Genomic DNA, 26,152 nt, shown 5'->3' with positions numbered 1-26,152 from the left:
AATGCCAGACTCACACTCTACTCCTCTCTCCCTCCTAAAGGAAAACCCATGAACTGGGGTATTGTCTGCCAGTGCTGAGCTGTGCTTGCTTGGGGGAGAGGGCGAACACAAGTGAAATGAAACAGTTCTTAGTCTTTTCAATGTGGCTATTCTTGGCTTTGAGATCGCCTGGGGGTACTGCAACATCTTAACTGTCTTCTGGAATTCTCATAATGGTATTTTGGTCCTGTTAAGTTGGTGTCTCTGTAGGGGAATGAAGGCTGGAACTTCCTGTTCTGCCATCTTGCTCTTTTCGTTGGTCTTTTTATTGCCTTCCAATGTGCATGTCTGGTCTCCTCACGGAGACATTTTGAAGCTAGAGACTCACTGTTCTGGGCACTGGGATGATTTAGGCACAGAAAAGATGCTTAACCATGCTTCTAGAATGACAGAAGTAATCTGCTTTAACATATTTAAAAACTCTCATGCTTCTTGGAAAATAATACATCTATGTGAGACTTCATCCTAGATCATGCCCATCTAAATGTACTGTTTTTACAGGGTTCCAGATAAATTCCCCAAGAGCTTGTCCCAAAAAATCCTTCTTTGAATCTCTACTGCAAGGTATACTTTACAGTGCCAACTGTGCTAATTTATCTTTTGTAAAAATCATAACTCAGAATTGTAGAGTTTCTACTCTTCCTCTGGGCATATTGAAATCCAATTTCTTCCCCAAACCTCTCTAATGCTCCAAGTTAGAATTCATTCATTAAATATTTAAGGAGCACCTCTTATGTGCCAGGTACTCTTCTAGGTTGCTTAGGCTCTGTAGCTCTATGTGACAGAACTTCTCACAGCTTTTCTTAGTATTTATGTGTGCAAGTTCTTCCTTTCTTAACTGTGGGCTTCTAGAGTGTGTCCAATTTACCTCTGTAACCCTGGCATCTGTACAGTGCTTTGCACATAATTGATATGAAATACAAGAATGCTAAAACAAAGTCTAAGCAGCTAGACAAAAAAAAAAATTCTTCTAAACCATCTCAGTTTGCTAAAGAACCAAACAGGTTGAAGTGCCTCATTATTAAGTATCTTATAAATATCACCAGATCTCAATTAATTAGCTTCTTTTATGCTTCCTTCTCATCCTTCTGTAAAATATGTTGATGACTATTTTCTATCCATTACTTACAGGGTACTGCAAATAGGTGGTCCATATTTTGGTGACATGGATATCAAACCAGTTATCAAGAAAAATGGAAATATATTCAAATGAATTCAAGAAATGTAAAAATCGGGGCGCCTGGGTGGCTCAGTTGTTAAGCATCTGCCTTCGGCTCAGGTCATGATCCCAGGGTCCTGGGATCGAGCCCCACATTGGGCTCCCTGCTCGGCAGAGAGCCTGCTTCTCCCTCTCCCACTCCCCCTGCTTGTGTTCCCTCTCTTGCTGTCTCTCTGTCAAATAAATAAATAAAATCTTAAAAAAAAAAAAAAAAAGAAACATAAAAATCACCCTCCCTAGTCATTTCTACCCTCTGTCTCCCCAAATTAGGAAACACAACCTCTTCTCCCAAGTGTCACCAATGGAGTCACAGCAGTATTAGAACTGACAGCTAGAGAATAAGGAGCCTAAAAGGAACTGTAAAAACCAGGAAGTGCCACGTATAAGGAAAGGAGGAATAAAATGTGTTTGGCAAACAAATGTCCCAGGATTAAAGTTCTGAACTGAGCAAAATAAACACAGAATGTGCTGAAATCCATTGGCTGGGAGATTAAAAGCTATTCTGAGTGTCAAGAAACCATGACGTCACAAGCAAGGAAATATTACTTAAAGGAAACTCGGGCTTTCAAAGTAGAGGGAGAGGATCAAGCTACTTACAAGCTCTGGCACATGGTAGGCACTTAGTAAATGATAGCTATTATGAAGAGCTAAGGTCTAGCTCAAATGTCCCTCCTTTGTGACGTCCCAGGCTACAAACGCCTTCCTCTGTGCTCCCACCGTAGTCTGTATGGGCCGCCATCACACTGTTTACTACATGCAATCTGTATATCCATTCCCACTCCTAAAATGGGATTTCCCGGATGGTGGGGATTATATACCATGCTTCTCTGGAAGTGGAAACAGTAAGCACTTAATTATTTTTTAACAGTATTTTTTAAAAGATTTTATCTTTTTGAGAGAGAGAACGTGAAGTGAGAGAGAGAGCAAGAGAGAGAGAGAGAGACTGAGAGAGAGTGTGCATGAGCGGGGGGGGGGGGGGCGGGGAAGGGCAGAGGGAGAAGCAGACTCCCCGCTGAGCAGGGATCCTGATGCAGGGCTTGATCCTGGGACTCCAGGATTATGACCTGAGCCAAAGGCAGACACTTAACCGACTTAGCCACCCAGGCACCCCAGTAAGCACTTAATTATTAAGTGAGAGAATAATAAACTACTTCATATGATATCTCTCAGTAAGAGTAAGTTTTGAACAGAAAATACTGAAGAGCTAGGATAGAAGGTCCTGTCTGTAAATCTTACTCATCCCTTCACATTTCAAAGGCCATCTTTTTTGTTACCTGCCCTTTTCAAAGTATATTAATGTCTCTTCTTCCATTACCAATATAGAATAAGTTTCACAAAATAAATTCTTCCAGATGATGCAGCATGCAACACAGTGTTTTTTTTTTTTAATTTTTCACATCTTATTTTAAAATAATTTTAAACTAAGAGATATGTTTCAAAAATAGTAGAGTTCTCTTTGCCTGGTACCCCCTATTGTTAACAAATTACAAAACCATACTGTAATTATTGAAAGCAAGAAATTAACATTGAGTGAATAAAATTAACTACTTTGTAGACTTATATGAATTTCCCAGTTTTCCCACTAATGTCCTTTCCTGGTGTAGGACACCACATTTCATTTACTTGTCAGTACCTCCTCCAATCTGTGAGAGTTCTCCACTCTTTGTCTTTCATGACATTGACACTTTTGAAAAGTAGCAGTTAGTTATTGTGTGGAATGTCTCTCAATTTGGGTTTGAGAGACCTAGGTTTGACTCTCAGCTCTGTGACTTTCAATCTCTGTAGTCTTGGGCAAGCCACTTTCTCTGGGACTTAAGTTTCCTTGTTGGTAAAATGGGATAATCCTGACTTTGTTTTAAAAAATTAAATGGGGCAATATATGTTAAAATGTCTGGAATATAAGGCCATACAACAAATGCTAAGTCTTTTCTCCTTGTCCTTGCCTTTCAACTATTTTGAGTAGAATTTTGTGCTAAAATGTCTTACCCATATTTTAATGCCTTCTTTTATAGATAAAACCAAATCAAATTTAGCCCTCAGGTGATGACTCAGGGTCATCATGATAAATAGCCACTGCTGTACTGTGTAAACAGTTCTAGGTCTGTGCCTTTGTTCTCTCTGTTGACCCCTCTCATCATCCATATGCCTGCCTGGAAGGGCCTCATCATTCCCTTTCTGATTCTCAGCTTGAGACGTTGGGGATCCACTTCTTCTCTCATATATTCATCAATGATATACTAAATCTACTAAGTGTCAGGCACTATGTTAGGATCCTGAAGAGGGTGATAAGTTATCTCCTATCCTTGTTGATTTTATGGCTAATGGGGAAACAGACAAGTAAATAGTTAATTCAATGTGATCAATTCTATGAATGATTTAATGCCTAGGAGCACATAAAAAAAATTCCTAACCTGGACTTGGGGAGAGTCAGGTTAGGGAAGGTTTCATGATGAAGATGCCATTATGTTTCAGTTAAGGTCTGCAGAATATAGAGAAATTAACCAGATGGAGAGATGGAGGAGGAAAGAGAGCAAAAGGCATATAGTTTAGAAACAGGTATTAGAACTGTGTGCTGAGCAAAAGTAAATCGGTTCTGAAAAATAAATCTCCTGTGTTGTAAACTTGCAGCTTGAGAGAAATTTTGTGCCAATACCTCAGGGCCTCAGAAACTTCACCAGGAAACTTCTGGCCCCAGGGTTGTGTTCTGGAGGCTGCAGTTGATAGACCTAAACCTTTGGATATTATACTGAGCTTATCTCTTTCAACATCTGTGAACTGAAGTAAAATTTAAGGCTACAATTGGCTGCTTGTTTCTATTTCAAAAGTATAACAGGTTTGTCCCTTTTTGACAGAAGAGTTTCTTGCTTCAAAAAAATAGATATCAAGGGCCATCAAAAAGTCCTTTATGAACTACCCTTCTAACTGAGTTGGCAAGAGAGATTTTGAGGCTTTCAAGCTTTCTTCCCTTCTATAGCACTCATTCCTGTGGGCTCAGAGGTTTGGCTTGGAGTCCAACTGAATCCGAAGCCCCCAGTCTAACCATGTAAATCTGTGAACTTGGCAGCAAGTGTTACAAGTATATTATCTGTTAAATACTGGAATTTAGGAGAATCTAATATGAGATTGTCAAATTAAGAGGTTTCTTTGCTAGTTCCTAATTCACTCTCCCCCATCATCTTCACTTTTTTCCATCTGGAGGGTAAATAAGCTGAATTCTTTTAGTTTTCTCCACAGGGAATATTTCCCAAACCTTAACTGCTTCTAACTCAAAGCAGTAATATTACATACCGTCAACTGGTGTATCAGGAGGTCCATTAAGAAGGTAATCTTGTTACTAAACAGAACATCGGTGCAATTTTCTGAGCAGTTATTGCAGGTAAGGTTGTAAACGTTGATTGCATTGCAGAGAGACCTAATAGGAGAGAAACACCATTTGTAAAACTTGAGCAGCTTTTCTCTACACAATTTAAAATACATAAAATGAATGGTACAAAAGCAACAGGTACAGGATGGAAATCACTCTGAAAAAAAAAAAAAGCCAAATATTAGGTACAAGGCCCATCAGCTAGATATAAAAGCTTATAATTTTTTATCCAAAGGCAGGTGTTTGTTAGCATCTAATACTTGCCTCTTACGAATTTCTTAGTTACATAGCAGATAATGGAAATGTATTTAATAGTCTATCTGATAATGTCTTTTTTAATTTAAATTTTACTTAGTTAACATATAGTGCAATATTGGTTTCTGGAGTAGAATTCAGTGATTCATCACTTACACACAACACTTAGTGCTCATCAAACAAGTACCCTCTTTTTAAAAAAATTTTTAAAGAGATTTTATTCATTTATTTGAGAGAGACAGAGATAGTGACCGAGATAGCGAGATAGCGCACGAGTGGGGAGGAGAGGGAAAAGCAGGCTCCCCAGTGAGCAGGGAGCCTGACTCAGGGGTTGATCCCAGGAACCTGAGATCATGACCTGAGTCGAAGGCAGACGTTTAACTGACTGAGCCACCCAGGCACCCCAACTATTTTTTTTTTTAATATTTCTTTATTTGAGAGAGAGAGAGAGAGAGAGAGTGCACCAGCCAGGTGTTGCCCTATAAAAATAATTTTTAAAATAATTGTAACAAATTTGGAAAAGACAAGGACAAAGAAATAGTAGAACACTATCAAGGAATTGTGTAAGACTATTGAATCACAGACCTGTACCTCTGAAACAAATAATACACTATATGTTAAAAAAAAAAAAAAAAGAAGACGATAGCAGGAAGGGAAAAATGAAGGGGGGGAAATCGGAGGGGGAGAAGAACCACGAGAGACTATGGACCCTGAGAAACAAACTGAGGGTTCTAGAGGGGAAGGGGGTGGGGGGATGGGTTAGCCTGGTGATGGGTATTAAAGAGGGCACGTACTGCATGGAGCACCGGGTGTTATACGCAAACAATGAATCATGGAACACTACATCAAAAACTAATGATGTAATGTATGGTGATTAACATAACATAATAAAAAAAAAGAAAACTATCAAGAAATAATTTGGTATTTGTACTTCTGGTCTTTGCTCCCCCTATTCTTATAAATGTACATTTATTTAACAAATACATAATGAATATTTCTCCATGACATTTAATATTCTGTAATAATGGTCTTCAGTTTTTTTTTTTTTAAAGCAGCAGAATGCTTTCTTACTCAGAAGATTAAAAGGTTACAAAATCTTGGGGTGTCTGGCTGGCTCAGTGACAGGAGCATGAGACTCTTGATCTCAGGGTCACGAATTCGAGCCCCACATTGGGTGTAGAGATTACTTAAATAAAAATAAGGTAAAAAAATTAAAAAGCTTACAAAATCTTAGATGCTTAAACCAGAGAACTGATAAAACCAGAGTTTCTCTGACTGAAGCAGAAGTGGGGAACCTAGGGCCCTACTCTGTTCCCTCCTCTCAAAAAGCCTTGAAGGGTTCTCCAGAGACCTGAGGGTGTTTTCCCATGAAGTGCAGTAAAAACTACCGAGCTTTGATGTAATTACAATTTACCTTTGTAACTTTTTGACTATGAATGACAACCATAGTACAGCATGCACAAAAAGGGTATATGGTAAAAAACATCTCCCTCTTATGTCCCTTAGCCACCCAATTTACCACCTTAGAAATCACCATGGTTGGGGCGCCTGGGTGGCTCAGCTGTTAAGCATCTGCCTTCGGTTCAGGTCATGATCCCAGGGTCCTGGGATCGAGCCCCGCATCGGGCTCCCTGCTCTGCAGGAAGCCTGCATCTCCCTCTCCCACTCCCCCTGCTTGTGTTCCCTCTCTTGCTGTGTCTGTCAAATGAATAAATAAAATCTTAAAAAAAAAAAATAAAGAAATCACCATGGTTACTAGCTTACATATCCTTCCAGCCATAATTTATGCATACTGAAGAGATTTTTCCACCATACAAATATTATCATACAAAATTTGGAGGTTGAACTGAGTTGAAGCCATCTTCCTGTGGCTCTCAGCTCTGGTTGCAATTAAACACGATTTGGACATATGAGGCTTTCCTGCAGCAGCATTCTAGGTTCCATTTTCCAGCTTCTGGGTGTCAAGAACCAGTGGGATTGTGCTACTTTGATTTCCTAATCTCTGATCTGTACCCGTTCTGTGGTTTCCTGGGTGTGAGAGACAGTTGTGAACGGCATTAAGTTATTTCCTTCCCAACTTGTGTTGGCCTCAGGGGGAGCAGTGCCCCCAGTGGATATGTTTGATATTGTTCTGGAGTCAACCCAGAGGTCTACAATCGCTTCCAACAATTTTGTAAGCAACTACTATTTTAAATTTCTTTTCTGATTAAAATACTTATACTGAGAAATACTGCACGATTTTAAAAGGATGAACAGTGTTATACTAAGGATATGACATTTTTCCCCCAATCAATCCCTTACTATTTTTGTGTTCAACTTTCAATGTTAAAAATAATGCTGTTATAATAGTCTTTTAGTTACAAGCCACAGGAAGAAAGCTCTGGATGACTTAAACAGAAAGGAAATTAATTGATAGGTTATTGGGTATATTGTAAGATTTAGAAAACACAGGCATAGAAGTTACATGGCCAGGACCAATACCCAAATCACACAACACTAAATAGATCTGATGAAAAAACCAGTAGGCACCATATGCCACAGCCTGAACTTACACTGTGACTTTGGACGCCAGATGCAGCTGTCTCCAATTGTCAAAAGAACAGAGTTTGGGATCTCCTTACTTCTTTATCAGCTTCAGAGTGGAAGCCTGGAATAGGTATACTGGGTTGTGAAGTTTAGGTCTCATGCCTATATCCTAGACACAATGAAAACCGGGAAGCAATTCTCAGGCTCTATAGTAGGAGGGCCATCTTATATGCTTGGGAACTCAGCAGACATAGGATGTGCTCAATGGCACAACTCGTGCTCATAACAGGCCATCTTATATGCTTGGGAACTCAGCAGACATAGGATGTGCTCAATGGCACAACTCGTGCTCATAACAGCTGTACCAAAAATATCATTCTGGTTGCTTGGGATAAATTTCCAGGAATGACAATTTGGGTAAAAGGATATGAACATTTTTAAGATTTTTTTTAAAGATTGTTTTTATTTATTTGACAGAGAGCACAAGCAGGGGGCACAGAGGGAGAGGGAGAAGCAGATCCCCCACTGAGCAGGGAGCCTGATGTGGGGCTCGATCCCAGGACCCTGAGATCACGACCTGAGCTGAAGGCAGACGCTTAACTGACTGAGCCACCCAGGCACCCCCATTTCTAAGATTTTTGATAGACAATTGATAAATCCAAATTGCCCTCCAGAAAAAACAATATTTTAAACTGACTTATACTCCCAGAAAAAGAGTTTCTCCATGCTTTTACCAAAACTGAATAATCTCTTTAATAATAATTAAAAAAAATCTTTACCAATTTGACAGCTAAAAATAGTATTTTTAAGGATTGCATTTCTTTTATTACTAGTGTGATTAAAGACCTTTACATGTGCTTATTGGCCACGTGTATTTATATTTTCTTGAGTTATCACTGTGTACCTTTTACTCATTTTTCTATTGGGGGATGTTTTTCTTTTTCTTACTGATTTATAAGGCTCTTCACCAATAATAAAGATGTTAACCTTTGATCACTGTATGTTGAAAATAAATATTCCAATTTGTTGTTTATTTAAACTTAATTTTATCATAAAGAATGATTTAATTTTTATTGGTTAAAATCTGTCAAACTTTCCTTTAGTGCATCTAAATTTGTGTCAGACTTAGGACTTCCTACTTCAAGATTTAAAAAATATTCTTTTAAATTTTCTCTTGGTACTTCCATAGATTTCACATTTAAATCCGTGATATAAAACTGATTGTGGGATAAGGTATAAGGGAGGGATTTATTGGATTTTTTTCAAAATGAAGCTGCCATCCATACTCATATTTTTGTTAATCTTGTCCTCTAAAGATTTTTTATTGGAGGTTTTTATCTTTTTCTTAATGATTTAGAATAGTTCTCTCATAAATATAGCAAAGGGTTAATACATGTTGTTAGTATTTTTTCCAGTTTATCCACTGCCTTTCATTTTGCTCGTTATTTTTACAGTATGTTTTTATGTATTGAAGTGAAACAATTTTTTTTTAAAGATTTTATTTATTTATTTGACAGAGAGAGACAGGGAGAGAGGGAACACAAGCAGAGGGAGTGGGAGAGGGAGAAGCAGGCCTCCCACAGAGCAGGGAGCCCGATGCGGGGCTCGATCCCAGGACCCTGGGACCATGACCTGAGCCGAAGGCAGACGCTTAATGACTGAGCCACCCAGGCGTCCCTGAAGTGAAACAATTTTATGTAGTCTAACAATTTTTTTCTTTGTGGTTTTATTTTTTCTTCCCTTTCTTTGATCATTTAAAAAGTTCTTCCTCATTATGAGATGGGGTAGCTATACATTTGTATCCAGCCCTTTGTATTTATTTTTTCTTGAATTATCACTGTGTGTAGTAATTTTAGGGTTTTATAATTCACTATCAAATCATTTGGAATTTATTTTGGCATGTGGTGGGAGCCAGAAGCCTAAATTTACCATCCCCCTCCTTTAATAAGTTATTCAAAAATTCACCTTTTCTCTACTGGCTTGAAATGGTATCTTTATCATAAGTAAATACAGGATATATTCCCTGGTTTCCTACTCTAATTAATAATTTTGTCAAGCATTGTGCCATATTACATGGTTTTGTGTACTGTAGCTTTATAGTAGGATTAACATATAAAATTGTAGATCCCTAAAGACTTAAAAAAATAAGGGTATTACATTTAGAATGACATATGGAACCTTATAGCTTTATAATTGTATCCTACTTTTCCCTTTGGCTTTTATCTATAATTTTTATAACCTTGATTTTTAATTTCTATTTTTCTGTTTTAATCAATAGACACAACCTGTCTACAATTGTTTGTAGAATATCATAAAGCATCAATAAACATACCCATAAAAAACAAGGTATAAGATTTTGTCCTAATGCTGTCTGTACTTTAAAGAAAACACATTTACTGGTAAAGTGTGGAATGCGCATCTATATCATCTTTTGCTCACAAAACTCCCCCAAGAAACTTCTACAAAGAAACTACTTTCTGATGAGAAAAAAGGGGGGGGAGACCAAAAATCTCAGGGTCAGGAAAAACTTGTCCACTCAGTAAAACTTGTTTGAAAGACAACCTCTATTTGAAAAGCACCTGTCTTAGAAAGATCACTTCTTTGAACCCAGCCTGGGTGGTCTGCTCAAGGAGTTTTCCCTGTAATTTAAAACTCAAATGACTAGAAGCACTTTTTAACATCAAACAGAAAGCCCCAGATTTTAAAAGCATCTTCTGAAAAGACATTAAAATCTTACTGTCCATTCTGTCAAAAGTATACTGTGGCTGGGCTGAAATAAGGGCTTTGTGTCCCAAATGATCATGACTACGTGAATGAATCTTATGTCAGTGAGTCTTCTCACTGAACATGTTGCCTCTGAAAAACAGAGGACAGAAAAGGAATCACAAGACTGGGTATTTTGGCAATAAGTACAGTAACAAATTTACATACAAAAAGGACAATAGTAGAAAACAAGTGTAGTACAACTCAGACATTAAGATTAGTACTTACACATTATGAAATAAAGAGAAAAGCCCCAGGTGGTTGTAGCCTAAGAGGATTTGATATTATAACTTAGGAAGTACATAGTTTACTTTATATCCTTATGCAGTTTGCAGTAGTTAAGACTTTTCAGAAAACACTGTTCACCAAAAGCCACTGTCTTACACCTGTGTCAAGACAGCAGACGTTTAAGAACAACTGCCATGGGCATTTTAAAACCAGAGCCCTGATACATATTATAACTTACCAAATTCCTTTGTGCATTAGCATTTCATAAACAATATACAGTTACATACACAGGGGAGAGTGAGTGACTCTACATTCCTGCACAGCAAACATCTGTGCCAAGTAGGCACAGCAAGTACCAGAGTCCCATCAACAGAGCTGCAAAGAGAAACTTGGCATTTTCGTCAATTACTCTTTCAACCTGATGTGGGTAAGTGTGGGTAAGTGTGGGAATGTGACAGATCCTCACAAAACACAGAGGATGGTTAGGAAATGACACAGAATTTGCCTGATGCAGGGCTCGATCTCACGACCTTGAGATCATGATCTAAGCCGAAACCAAGTGTCTGATGCTTAACTGACTGAGCCACCCAGGCGCCCCTAAAATAATTTCCTTCGATAGTATTAAAAAGAGTTATCTGTAACTGTGATCTAGGCTTGGCCTTGCATGAGTGGCCCACCTGAGAACTGCACGTGACAATTCTTGAGGCTGAAAACTGAGACTCCTGTTGAACGACTGAGAACTCTATTCCATTACACAATTACTCGAAGTTACTTTTGGATAAGGTCTTTTTTTTTTTTTTTTAAGATATTTATTTATTTATTTGAGAGAGAGTGCAAGAGCGAGCACAAGCGGGGAGGAGAGGGAGAAGCAGGCTCCCTGTAGAGTAGGGAACCTGATGTGGAGCTGGATCCCAGGACTCCTGGGGTCATGACCCGAGCGGAAAGCAGATGTTTAACCGACCCAGGCGCCCCTCTTCTGGATAAGGTCATTGCCTGATTGCTCCTCTTTGGAGCCATCACAGTGTGCAGTACCAAGTTGGCTGAGCACAGAGATGTCTAATGAAGGGACAACTGTCTTCCTTGTTTCAAGCAGAATATATAAGAATATATAACTATGGAATACATTAACATTAATTACCTACACTTTCCACTATTCTATTTTTAAAACAGTCATTAGAATGAGTAGAAGTAGGAACCATGCCACCTACTTAAAGATAAAATATCTTACGAAAGCATAGTGATATTTCAGATTCAAATTCAGGATTAAAGGATCTTTTTTTCCCTTTAAATTCTTTTATATGATAGCTCTCTATCTTTTCTTTGACACTGAGAATCTTGGCTCTCAAAGGTATCAAGGATGACAGAATTAGAATATCCGTTAAGTACTCACTTGCTTTATGCTACAACACACAACAGTTTCAGAAAAACAATTAATAGTACCACCACTAATTATAATTACTAAAAACAGTTAAAACATATTTTGGCATATGCCATAAGCATTCCTCACCTCCAATGAGGTTGTTATTAGCTACACTATCAGATTATCAGCTACACTATAGTCATTTCCTAATATACTCTCCCTCAATTTTTTTTCTTTCAGTAGTATTTATTGCCACAACCCACTCTGCCTGACCCAGTGATGGGCATGAGGGAAACGGTCAGTCAGTCTCTACCCTGGAGGGAGCTTCTAGCCTCCTGGGGAAGCTGCAAAAGGCACAGAAGCTTCATGCTGAGGGGCAGTCCTGCAGATGGCCACAAGCTAGAGGTCAGGTCAGGGAAAGCTTCCTGAAGATGGCGGCCTTGGGTCTGACCAGACCCTGGGAGCCCTAAAAGGTCTTGTGTGTCTGGGTCCACCTGCAGGATGGAGGCTGATGGATGGTCCTATGTGAAGTAGTACCAGGTAATCAGCAAGAACCATGAGGCGGTGCCCACCAACTTCTTCAAGGTACTGATCCTGGAGGCAGCAGGCAGGCAAACTGAACTCCACTCCCTATGTGATGCCCGATGCACCTGTGGATTGTTCAATATTGGCATTCTTGTGACCACAGAAAAGGTGAACCTGTGACAATTTGGGAAGGCTTTTGCAGTAGATAATGGGACATTTGGATCAGCATGAGCTGTGGATGAAGAGGAAATTTGGAGCTGTGAAGACTAGGCTAAACCCACACTGCCTTTCTTGCTCTTGCTCCATCTGTCTGATGCCAGAACACTTGGGGTAGGCAGGGCTAGTGAGGGAGCCAACATTCAGGAACAACAAATCTCAGCTCAAGATGGGGGGGTCTTCCAGGGATGCTAATAATGCTGCTTGACCAAATGATCTTCACTGTGGGGATATAAATTATATATACTCTATACTTCAGTTTGCATTAAAACTCAATGTAATAAATAATCACAAAGGATTTTTGCATTGCACATCACATTCTACAACATGACATTTTGATAAAACCAAAATTAATTTTTAAATTAAACTATTTTCCTAATTATAATGATGCCCAGAGCAAGGAGTAAGAAATCTTCAACTAGATGTGTTATCGCAAGGGTTTCTTTTCTTAATTGGTCAATTTGGTACAATAAGAATTGGCAATTTAATTATTCCACAGAGACGTATTCTAATTTTAGATGGGAAAATCAGATATATCTTAAGTACCAACCTAATTAAACTTTCTTCATTTCCTAAAATTAACCTCCCACTGAGAAGGTGTTATGTTTCAAAGATTAGAATAATACATTTAAAAATGTAGGGTGGGCATCAAATTAAAACATTAATTCTAAAGTCTAGTGCTAACTCTGTCTTGTCCTGGAACAAGTTACCATTAGCCAGTCTTCAGATACGTTCGTAAGTAGGATCTGGTTATGCAATTTTCAATTCACAATCAAACATGCGGGCCCTGGAGAAGACCCCAGGTGGTTTGCAGTGTTAAACAGCAGATTAAAGTCGACAAAACTAATTTCTTTACTTTAATCTTATTAGTGGTACAACAGCTGTCAACTATAACCGTCTCTGTGCAGCCTTTTGAGACACAAACAAAATGCCTCAATATATCAAATGGAGAAGAGTATTTATCAATCACTATGGCTAATTAGCTTGCAAAACAATTTTTTACTTTTATTGTCTTAGGGAAAGTTACTTACTTTTAGTAAAGCTTGATCTAAAAATATTTAGAATTATATTAAAAGAATCCTGCTTAGAAATAAGGAATTGTTTATTAACAAATGGGCTGTCTTCCAGATTTCACCCACACTGGCAAATACCAACTTATTACTGATACAATACCAACACTTCCTGAGGGCTATCATGTAGTGGACACATGAGGTGGCATGTGGTTTCCAACTCCCTAGTATTGATTATCAGTTACTGATGGCAAGTAAACACTATGAGAAATTTACTCCATGTATGTCACCTGATTTAAGTTCTGAAAAGGGTATTTAAGGTAACAATGAAACGTTTTATTTCTTTTTTTGACTTCATTGCTAGATCTTCCCTGAGCATTTTCTCTTATACATACAAATCATTTTAAGTGGTTTTGGTTTCTGTTTCTTAATTTCTGTTAGATCAGTTCCTCTTGTCCCTCTTTGACTCCTAGGTGGGAAAAATGATTTTTTTTTTTCAGGTACATTTCCTGTACCTACACCAATAAGCTACTACCAAAAATCCTAAACTGAAAATCCAAAGCCAATCAAACAGTTTCTCCCCCACCAAAAGTCAAAAACTAAACAACAAACAAATAACAACAACAAAAAAACCTCTGTCTGGCAACTCACAGAATAATGACAGTAATTTTTTCTAAGATATTAATGAAATGGTACTTTATTTTTATTAAAATAGTGAAAGTTAAATGTTCACACATCAGAAACAATAAGGTATAGAAAAATGGATACCAGACGAGGATGCTCAGTCCTAGCTGCCAATCTGATGACTGATGATAAATCATTTAGTCTTTTTAAGCCTCAGTTTCTTCACGTATGTAAGTGATAAAATTGGTGAAGATAAGCCAAAGACTTAAATAAGTCTAATATATTTATAAAGCAGCTTTATTGCTATTGCATTTCTGAAAATGCCAAGTGTTTTGCAGGGGTTCAGAGCACTCCTTTACAAAGGTTCTCTCTCTCTCACTCACCTTCTAGCCATGAGAATAAACAAAGTGCCAAGTACCTGGCAATAAAGGTGTGTTAAATGACTGAATTCCTCTTTGTGTTTGGTTAGAAAAGTACGAGCAATAGGGCTTAAATTAAGATAGTAGCAACAATTAATAGATGAGTGAATAAAACTGATATGAACTTTTCTCCCCCAAATATGAAATAAGGAATAAAAACCTTTTACTTTTCCCTGAATTGCCATTTGCCCAATTTGCTCATACCTAGATATTTCTGATACTGTTCTAATGATATTAGGACATTTGTGTTCCAATAATACCAATGTTTACAGCTCCCTAAGCACATCCTATTATTTCAGGCCTCCATGATCTTGCACATGCTGTGCTCTCTGCTAACTTAGGAGGATTTGTTAATTTGGCAAACTTTGAATCTTTTTTAAAACCAAGTTCACATGTTATAACCTTTAGGTAAGACTCTGTGTCCTCCTCTGTCAGTTAATTACTCCATCCTTTGTGTTCTTTCTGTACTTAGTGCATACTTCTACAGTTTTACTTAGCACACTGTACTAAATTACATCTTTTCCTGTTTAGCTCAACCCTAACAAGTGAGTCTCCTGAGGATATGGACAATGTCTTTTTTATTTCCACAACTCTATTGCCCAGCACATAGTTCACAATAGAAATGTGTAATGACATATTTGGTTTTGAAAACAACTGGGAACACAGGTATATAATGGGTGTTTAATGTCATTTAATGGGCCAAAGGATGTCGCACACCTTGTGGGCAGGACAATCCTGCATTCTGCCCCAAATGCCACAGGTGTCCCATGCTAAGGCATGGCAATTCACAAAGCCCCTTTATACATATTAGCATTTATCTTCACAGTGACCCTGTGAGATAGGAATCTTTCCCCTATTTCCCAGATGAAAAATACTATAGCTAATAAGGTCTTAAGAGACAGGTCTCACACGAAATACTGGCAAAGCTGGTATTTGAACCCTAATGCTCTGACACTAAATCCCAGTTGAGTTTAATCTATTAGTGCATTATATTCCCTCTTCTCTAATTCGAAATACAGATATTTCTGGCTTGAGTTCCAAAACTAACCAAGTGGGAAGGTGCATATGTTTACAGAAGTAAATTTTAGCCTAAGATACATTACTTGTTAGATTGTGGTATGTATTTGTAAAATATGATATAATCTTCATCCTATGTTAGGTGTTTTCAAGAATTCAAGCCCCAGAAGGTGACAAGAACAAAGTTATGAAAGTGCTACATAATTCATAATTCTGAAAGTGCTGGAGCTTGTTTTCAACAAGACTGCTGTGTTACACTGTCTAGAACACCAAAGGACTTGGCTACAACTCTCCATCGACTGTTAATGAACTGACACTTTGCCCACAGAAATTCATTGCTGACTTAATGAAGAAAATTAATAAGAAAATTGGATTCACTTAATAGAAATTAACTTTACAACTATCTTTGCTAGAATACATCAATTTGAAAAGGTGAGATATTTGTTTTTACCTTAACTCAAAGGCCAATGTAGAGAACTATTTATATGCATTTTGATTTTCAATAAGGCAATTAACCTGATCTTTGAATCAATAGCTAGACTTGGTGAAAATAATTCAGAAGGTAACAGTGTAAAGAAAATGGCAAGCAAGTCAGAGCCTCAGATAAGTTGTGAGTAATGTCCCAGGAGTGATTTAACAATGATAGTCCAGTTAAAGATTTTCTTAAGTAGATAGGTAACCAAAAACATTTGACAAAATATTACTTGAGAGCTTTCTAAGCAAATGCCTTAATGTAGATTGGACTATGAAAACAAAATTTGAAACTGCTAATTTTATTAGAAACCATAAGAGGGGCGCCTGGGTGGCTCAGTTGTTAAGCGTCTGCCTTCAGCTCAGGTCATGATTCCAGGGTCCTGGGATCGAGCCCCGCATCGGGCTCCCTGTTCTGCAGGAAGCCTGCTTCTCCCTCTCCCACTCCCCCTGCTTGTGTTCCCTCTCTCACTGTCTCTCTCTCTGTCAAATAAATAAATAAAATCTTAAAAAAAAAAAAAAAGAAAGAAACCATAAGAGACTCTTAAACTCAGGAAACAAACTGAGGGTTGCTGGAGTGGAGTGGGGTGGGAGGGATGGGGTGGCTGGGTGATGGACATTGGGGAGGGTATGTGCTATGGTGAGTGCTGTGAATTGTGTAAGACTGATGAATCACAGACCTGTACCCCCTGAAACAAATAATACATTATATGTTAATAAAAATAAATAAATAAATAAATAATGCTCATTAAAAAAAAAAAGAAAACACGAATCCAGCATCTACAGGTGCAATTTTGGTAAAACAACCACCCCCTCCAGAATGAAGTTTTGCATTTCTTACTGCACGAGAGAGAGAGAGGCATGAGACGATGCAATGCTCCGAGGCTTGCATCAGGTCCTTGAGTATGCCATGCTCTGTGGTAGATGTTGAATAATATGGAGATACTGCTTGGTTTCCCTGCGAGAAACAAAAGTGCAATCCCAGAAAAGGTTGCCCTGAAAAGATATAAGGCAATGCTTTTATTCCTTCTGTTAAATATTATAAAATGACTTAAGGAATAGAGGACAAGTGGTCTCTTACAAACGCTGTCTCTCCCCTAGCAACTGAAACTGTGCCGTTAAAGGCATATTATTCAGTTCTTAAAAATATAATGCAGCTTTACCTTGTAGCACAGGATTAATGTTCTGAGCTGCATCATGCTGCCAGGATTTGAGTGGGGGAGGGATAGCTGCTCTTGCAGTCTTCTCACCTTCAAAACATTGTAGTCTCATCGTCTCAACAGGCAACTGGTTTCTAATTTCAGAAAATGATTGAGTTTCTCATTAACAAACTTATTTTTATTAAAAAGTTGGACTATGGCCCATTATGATCAAGTCTGAGAGAGCAGGGTCTAAAGAAATAGATTTTTCAGTTGTTCATAAATGGTAAGAAAATGTTGCTGGGATTCAAACTAAGTCCTAATTATAAAGTTAATGATGAGGTAACCAATCTGGGACCCAAGGGTCACCAAGGAAGTTAACACTTAAGAGCTATAAAAAATATGAGTAGTACTGTTATTTGTTCTTAAAGAACAATACATAATACATTCTCTTATCTTTGATTCTGAAGATAAGCTCCCACTGTAGAGTATGTTACTTAAGTGTGTTTGCCTTAGCAACCAGGGATAGCAAGTTTAATCTACGTTATTTTCTATACAGATTCTCCAAATTAGGGTTAGTAAAGAAAAGGAAAGTTCAGCCAGTACCAGCTTATAGAAACATTTAATGTTCACAAAGAACTATACCCTAGAGAACTTGTAGAGTGTGCTCCCTCTCTATTTATACTGTGGTCATTCATTCATTCTTTCTTGATATGAAAGAATTTAGAAAAACAAAGGAGGTCACAAGGAAGGTTCTATAACACAGTCAAGTATTTTCAAGCCAATCTAGAGTTTAAGAAATCTTTAATGTTGGGGCGACTGGGTGGCTCAGTAGGTTAAGCGTCTGATTCTTGACTTCGGCTCAGGTTATGATCTCAGTGTGCTGGGATCCAGCCCTGTGTCAGGCTCCCCGCTCGGCAGGGAGTCTGCTGGAGGGGTCTCTCTCTCACTCTCCCTCTGCCACTCCCCCCTTGCTTGGGCGTGCACTCTCTCTCTCTCCCAAATAAATAAATAAATCTTTAAAAAATCTTCAATATTTTTATTCAAAAGTATTAGGCTCTTTCGGTTTGAAGGGGCAGAAATTCAGTAAGAATACTTTCAAGTAAAAAGAGTCATTTGTTTTAAGGTTACTGGGAACTTCCCACGAATCCAGGAGAATATGAACTACTAGACCTCAGGAGGGCAGGAACAATGCCAGCTCTGTAGACTGGACCCGCTCTCATTTCCATCTCCCTTCTCTCTCCTGAAGCAGTTCTGTTCTCCTTTCTCCCCAAATGGCCTTTGTTGGCCCTGCTAAACAGAGCCCTGTAATGGCCATCCCAGAAGTTACTCTACATGATTTTTCAAATTCAAATACACTAGAAAAAAATGAGTTAGAGTTCTACAACTTTCCAACTGCAAATTCCTGAGAGAGAAACCTGACTGGCTCAGTTTAACTTTCTGGGCTGAGTTTTAAGTCCAATATTGTTGGCTGGTCTACAGACTGGCTGCTGGAGTCAAATGTCCACTTTTGGTTTAATCAGGTATGGCCATTGAGAGAAGGATCACATGGCATAAGAGAGAGCTGCTAAGAAGAGGCATCAGTGCAATGCTTAGAACAGGCAGTATTCATAACACCCAGAAAAACAAGGAGTCAAGAAACCAGAATAAGAAGTAAGCTATAGAGCACATGAGGTGAAGCATCTCAGGAAACTAAGCAGATACTGGATATTTAGCAAAACATTCCTTTTTTTTTTTTTTTTTAAAGATTTTATTTATTTTTCCGACAGAGAGAGACATAGCGAGAGCAGGAACACAAGCAGGGGGAGTGGGAGAGGGAGAAGCAGGCTTCCCGCCGAGCAGGGAGCCCGATGTGGGACTCGATCCCAGGACCCTGGGATCATGATCTGAGCCGAAGGCAGACGCTTAACGACTGAGCCACCCAGGCGCCCGCAAAACATTCCTTTTATGACGAGTTTGTGTATATCACCGGAGTGGCTGTTCCACAAAAGTAACACAGGAGGCTACTACTAATGATATTTAGAGTTTAATCCATCTCATTTTCTATGACTCTAAGTTCCCTATGGACAGGGCCTATTTTGAATGGTTCCTAGATGTGGTAATCCCATTCCCATGTCCACACATGCATACAACTGACCCTAAGAAGGGACTCCCTAGGAAATAGTTTTTCCCCTGGTTATTAGGATTGGAAGCCCTAGATTATTTACCTGCTTTTGGAACACAAAGGGATATCTCTTTTCCACTATAAGATGAACTCCACCAGTCTCTACGCTGTATCACAAGACCAAGAAAAGGGTACAGAAGCCTTTAGGGACAAAACCTCAGTAATCATGGGAAAGCAATTCTGAACATTCTCTTTGCCATTTGGAATGAATAAACATGCTTTCAAAAGGGATATCATGGCTCTCTCAGGTTGCAGTCATGCTCCAAATATGACGGCTGCCAACTCTCATTCTGGTAGTGGGCCACAGACATGGCTGCTAGTGACTGGGAGGAGTGAACAAGGTAACACATGCAAAGCACCTAGCACAGTGAGTGACTGGCACCGAGAACACACTCGGTAATGTTAATTAAGGTCTGTCTCCTCACCAACGCAAAGGATCAAGTAAATGCAATATTGCCAAGTGGATAAACTGCATAAAATCACAAGTTTCATTTTATTTTACTTTGGAGAATAAATTTGTGATATCTTATAAATTATCTTCCTAGGAAGCAAAACTCCACCTCATATCATTCTAAATTCATTTACTTTTATTATATTTATTTATATTTATTATTATATTTATATTTACTTTTATTATTATTATGATTCAGTGACTACTGTTTCACAGGTAAATGTCTATACCATGAAGAAGCAAAAAAGCAACTCAATTTGTTTGATCTGAATAAATAGGTATACTTCATAAAGACAGCAATCAGAAGGATCTGGTTTTTTTTTTAATTTTTAATTTTTTTTTAAGATTTATTTATTTGACAGAGAGAGACATAGTGAGAGAGAGAACACAAGCAGGGGGAGCTGGAGAGGGAGAAGCAGGCTTCCCGCTGAGCAGGGAGCCTGATGAGGGGCTTGATCCCAGGACGCTGGGATCATGACCTGAGCCAAAGGCAGATGCTTAACGACTGAGCCACCCAGGCGCTCCAGAAGGATCTGTTTTTCAACATAGTTTAAAATGGGGGCAATCTTATATATACCAGTGTGCTCTGGTTCTAAAACTGTGATAAGGATGACCAAGAATACAGGTCTAGCATTCCCATTCAGCTTTTTGAATAAGTAACAGTTACAGATACTTGATATAATTACAAGTACACAGAAATTTAAAGGCAGAATTTTAAAAAAAATTCCTAAAGTCTAGCTAACAGAGTGGTCAAAATCAAGAGGACCCTATTTGGCTGAGATGTGATCATATTCGAAGTCCACAGAGTCTCAAGTATTTAATGCAGTGAGTTCTTTTACTGCTTTATTTCCAACTTTGGGAAAAAGAATTTATTCACATATTCAAATGATATTTTTTAAGATGCCATTATGATTTACAATAAATAATAATATTGTTTTTATAATAATAAAAAATAATATATTTACTATGGTTTCTGGTCCCAAGAAATTACAGTCTATTTGGGGAGATGAGAGTACAACAAATGGAATACTTGGCAAGATAGTACATTAATAAAGTGCTAAACTGAACTATTTTCTAACGTGTAGGATATTTTTTCAGTGATTTAGATGAAGATGTATGTGTTCTACAGATCAACTTCAGGTCTGGCACAAAGTTAAAGAAAAAGACACTAAGTTAGAGGTCAAATCAGGATCCAAAAGGATCTTGACAGGCAAGGCTAAAATTTACCAGGATGAAGCTTGGGCTTAAGAGGAAAAAACAAATGCCCAAGTAAAATGAACAGATTACAGCTCTTTAGAAGCCAAGCTGACACAGAGTGAGGGACTTAAAGCTCAGTAATTAAGTAGGGTAATGTAAAGTCAACCTCATAACAACTACAACAAAAACCACCAATATTAGCTAAGTGCTTTTGTTGTACAGGGCAATTAACAAACACATGCACTTTTAATTCTCACAACAGCCAACAAGTCCTACCCAACATGGTAGTGTTACTGTTTAACTGAGGCTCTATTATAACACGCAACTTGGCCCAAGGTCATATAACTAATAAGTGAAAAGCAGAGAATTTAAGTTCTGATCTGACGCCAGAGCCTGTATATTTTCTTCTATACTATGCTGTCTGCATTGCTTCATATTGATGAAACTACTTCTATATAAAAAATTGGGTCCAGAGGGACAATGAAGGAAGATAAGCAAGGCTGACAGAGAAGAAATAGGGTGCCTAGTGAGTTCTCCAATTGAAAACCTAGAGTGCTTGGAGAGCTAACCATTTGGCCCCTTTGTTGTCTATGAGTATAAAGAACTAGGGATACCAAGTAAGTAAAAGGCAACCTGGGGAAGACTTAGCCCAATGATTATTTTTCATGGCCCAAAAGGTCTGCAGGTTTCTTTGTGAAATAAGAACATCTATTGTTGCCCGAAAGGGGTCTGGAGATGTGGAGTGCCAACTCTCCCTTTTAGTATCACTGCTGCTCTGTAAATATAGGATTAAAAACACAACACAAAGCTTTGGCCATAGCTTCTACTCACAGCAGATCTATCTTCTTATTTACATCACATGGGGCATTCTCTATGCCCAAAAAAATGACAGACCACCATTTATTTTCAAATATTAAAAGCTATGTTAAACAACTATTATTAGCCTAAACCAAAGAAAAGGCTAGAATAGTCATTCATTCTTTTGTACTTGTTTTCTGCAATTAAAGTTAGCAGGTAAATTAACAGGAGTCATCCCCAAAGTAGATACCACATGAAATGAAAATTGCCTTGTCTCAGGCTGATCTTTCTTGGCACTGAAAACAATTTTATTGGAGCACATTTGTTAAGAAGGTTGATGTTGGAATACCACATCCTAATGAAGTCCTCTCAAGGATTCAAGGATTCAAGCAGTTTTATGGGCTTTCCCTGGTTCTAACAAAGGCAAAACAACCCACTAAGGATTTCAGAAAGGTTTCACAAATTTAAATTTTCAGAAGTGGGTAAAATTCTCAATTTCACATTTAAAAAAATCTGCTAGAAGCAAATATTCACTCCCAGGAAGTTACCTAGCAACAATTATAGGGCAACTGCTGAGGTGCTATGTAGAATGAAAAGGGAGAGAGGCAGGGTGGTGAGAAAGAGAAGCAGGGAGCTGGTCTCTCCACTCCCAGAGCTCAGGGCTGCAGGGGCAGTGAAACTTGAGGTTTGTAGTCACAGGTGAGCCACATGGTAATTGTCTAGATGATCCACATGGTAAATGTTCCTCAATAGTGGCTGATACTTCTCAAAACCTCTGCTGTTTATTACTGAGAAAAATTAATGCAGGATAGTAAAAAAACAAAAACAAAAAAACCCAGCCTCTCTGGGTAAGCAGAAAACAAAATGAGCTAACATGACAGAAGGTTCATGGAGTTGAGGGATGGGAGCTCATCAGGGTTGGAAGGGGAGGGCTTGGGCAGGTTGAGAGCAAAGGAAGTCTCCAGGGACTATGAAAGGCCGAAGAGCAGGGCAGGGGTTTGTGCACAATAGTAGCTGGAAGGAATATGAGAAAGAACACTTTCTGAGTTAAGCCACTGACACATGCCTACCAGGATGCTCTGAGTCTATACTAATTCTCACACAGCTGGGGCATGTCTCTTGCCCCTTTCTGAGTAAGCAGCATAATACTCTCATAGCCTTAATCCTTTAGCCCTGAAAAGTGAGGCTAATTTAGAAAGTAGAGTCATGATCTTGATCTGTGCTCAGGAGAAGAGAATCTTAGAATTGCTGCTCGATGCCCACTGCCCTGAGTGGAGCCCCACTTAGTAAGCAGTGCCTGGCTGAACACAAATCTATTGGCCTAAGGTGAGACTGAGAAACAAACTCTCAATCCTGGCACTGCGGTCAGCTCGTGGCCATCAGAGGTGTACTGGTCTGGACTCTCAGGATTCCAGGGCTCCTTGCCAATGTTGGTGTGCTAATTCTTGCTTAGGTCTTCTTAGGAGCTATGGAAACCTCTTCTGTTCCCTAAATGATGGTCACAGATAAGTACCAGAGCATGCTTTTTGCCACAATGACAAAAGTAGCTTTTGCGAAACAGGCATTTAATTTGGGTTACCAGCCAGAGAACTCAGTGTCATGCATGTTGAAACCAACCAGAAAACAAAACAAAACAAAACAAAAAAGCAGAACAAGACAAATAAAGAAGCTACAGGTGCTTTTAAGATGAACAATATGAGTGATTAACAGTTATCAAAGCACTGTCCCAAAGAATCAAAGGCCATTTCCTTTCTTATCTCAAATTTATTGTTTCATTCTTTCCTCTCTCTCTCTCCCTCCCTGTCAGTTAACAAACACTGAGTGATGACAACATGCCAAACAATGTACTGTCAATAAATCCATTTTGATGAGGAACACCAACTCTCCCGGGTTAGAAAACCTGTATGTGTGCTCCGTAGAAAGATATCCTGACTTGGGCGCCTGGGTGGCTCACTGGTTAAGCGTCTGCCTTCGGCTCAGGTTGTGTTCCCAGGGTCCTGGGATCAAGCCCCGCATCGGGCTCCCTGCTCGGCAGGAAGCCTGCTTCTCCTTCTCCCACTCCCCCTGCTTGTGTTCCTGCTCTCGCTATCTCTCGCTCTGTCAAATAAATAAATAAAAATCTTAAAAAAAAAAAAAAAAGAAAGATATCCTGACTCAAAGGATACCTATACCTTCTTTTATTAATCTCTACTTTGTCAGTAGAGCGAGGAACCCAAACTAATTTCAGTATCAAACAGTTTGTACTTAGAAATGTCTCATTTCAAAGAGACAACACTGTCTTAAGGCAGGCAAGACTATTACTTAGAAACTGTCACCTCAGATTTATATAACACTTTAAAGTTTACAAAGATCTCTCACATATATTTCACTTGATCCCCACAGTAGCACAGGAGAGGTGAATATGATTACCCCTGTTTAGAGGAAACTGATGCAACAAGAATAAGGCACTTGCCCAAATTCTCCCAGCTAGGAACCAATAGAGGTAAAACAGAATCCAGGTTCGTTTGACTCCAAAGCCAGTGCTATTTTTATTTTACCAAAATGTCTCTCAGGAGGAAAGATAACATATTCTTGGAATTTCTTTTCTGTAGTATCCAATGGACAAATAAAGCACTCACTTATGTTGGCTAACTAAATATTTAAGTTTTCTCAGTGATATAAGTGAACTTTTATCAAAACTTCTCATTTAAACTCTGTAAATAAGAGTCTCCACAAAATATCCAGAAATTGTGCATGCTACCACTCCGAAATGTAATATTTCTGAACTAAAGCTGTCTGCTACTGTATCCCAGGTGGCCAGGGGTCACAGAGTGACTTAAGAGAAGGGGAAAGCAGATCTTGGGTCAAAAGCTTGTGTGGGATCCATATGATAAGGAGCAATTTGCAGTTAAAGACCAAACTGCAATCAGTTCTCACAGCTATTTGGCCAGGACTCTAGACTATGGCAGTCTTGGCTTCAGACTGCTCTTCCGTTAGTTAAGGATTTCTTCAAATTTCACAGTTCAGGCTTTTGTTAATGTACTTACCTCTTCTTGTACTCAACACAGAAAGTTACCTTTCTGTTACTACTATTCAATTCCCTTCAATTTATGTAAGCAGTTACAGCTGCCCAGGAGTTCATCCATTCTCCCTGTTTTAGGATTAGAGAAGGTCATTGACCAAAGAGATTTCCTTCCTAAGGCTTTTTCGGCTCAATTTGAGTTTTGTAAGTAAAGTTGAGCACCTCTGTTTTTCTCCCTAATGGGGTGTGTGTGTAAGTTTTTGCTATTCAAGCCTGAATACACATACAATTTTCTTATGGTCCCTCATATGGAAACCATAGGGCAGAAATGACTCACAAATGAAACGTGAAGGACAGATTTAAAAACTATACTTACTTAGGAGGAATTCGTGAAGCTGTGTTCACATTTGTGGTTGGGACTACTACTTGAAGAATGTGTTCAAGGGCTGTTAATCCACCAGCAACTTGAAATGCAATCTGATCTGCTACATTCTAGACAGAAACACAAATAGAAATTAGCCCAATTTCCCAGGTATAAAATTATCACCAAATGAAATATTTAGTTGTAGTGTCAAACATTCTGTTGGTTCCATTATTCTACAAATATTTATTGAATGTTTAAGCAGTGCTAGGTACAGTAGGTCAAAATTGGTGAACACAAAAGACAGAGTTGCTGTCCCCCATGAAGCTTAAAATTTAGTGGATGAAAGCAACACCAATCAAATAATCATAAATAATATAATTTCAATTATGATAAGTACCTTAAAGAAAAAGGAAAGGTGCTCTGTAAGAATAATGGGGAACCAACTATATACTGGAGAAAGGGTCAGCACAGGCTTCAAAGTTGAGGCTTTGAAGCAGGCAAAAGAAAAGGGGAAGGGATAGAGCACTCCATGCAGAGGACAAAATCTTTTTACACAGAATTTTTAGCAATACTTTGAAGGACCACATCATTTTGTAATGTTCCACCTAACAAGACAAATGGACTGCCACAAAGCCTTCCTGTCCTATTATTTTTCTTTTCAGTAATAGAAGATAATCTAATATCTAACCATCTACATGTATTTGTTCACCACTTCAGCTATTTTAGGGAGGATATTAAGTTACCATTTTAGAATTCAACCTATGATTATTTCTTCCTGTAAACAATTTCTAAATTGTTTACAAATCGCGTGAAAGGAGCATCTCTGAGTTCTTTGCATTGCTTTGGCATGGGGAGAGATGAGAGCCATTCTACGGTACATTGTATTAGTTTTTAACACATACACAGAATCATAATCATTGCATCATATTCTGACAAAAAGTAGGTCAGCAACCTGTGATGGGCTACATTGTGTCTCCCTGCCCCCAAATTCTTTTTTTTTTT

General features: G+C 38.5%; 1 protein-coding gene across 9 annotated transcripts in view; it reads right to left on the bottom strand.

Annotated features, from left to right (window-relative positions):
• SCAPER (S-phase cyclin A associated protein in the ER) overlaps positions 1-26,152 on the bottom strand; it is a 422,618-nt gene that overhangs the window by 127,016 nt on the left and 269,450 nt on the right. For all 9 annotated transcript variants that reach the window (XM_081829597.1, XM_081829604.1, XM_081829605.1 and 6 more), the window contains 2 exons: positions 25,163-25,278; positions 4,547-4,670 (listed from right to left, as the gene is read on the bottom strand). In XM_081829597.1, the coding sequence (XP_081685723.1) occupies positions 4,547-4,670; positions 25,163-25,278 (240 nt within the window). The remainder of the gene's footprint in view (positions 1-4,546; positions 4,671-25,162; positions 25,279-26,152) is intronic.

Source organism: Leptonychotes weddellii, chromosome 9 (genome assembly GCF_054177405.1).
Source record: "Leptonychotes weddellii isolate Sample4059 chromosome 9, ASM5417740v2, whole genome shotgun sequence".
Lineage (NCBI taxonomy): Eukaryota > Metazoa > Chordata > Mammalia > Carnivora > Phocidae > Leptonychotes > Leptonychotes weddellii.
The sequence above is the reverse complement of the archived record's forward strand: the minus strand, read 5'-3'. Positions and strand labels throughout refer to the sequence as shown.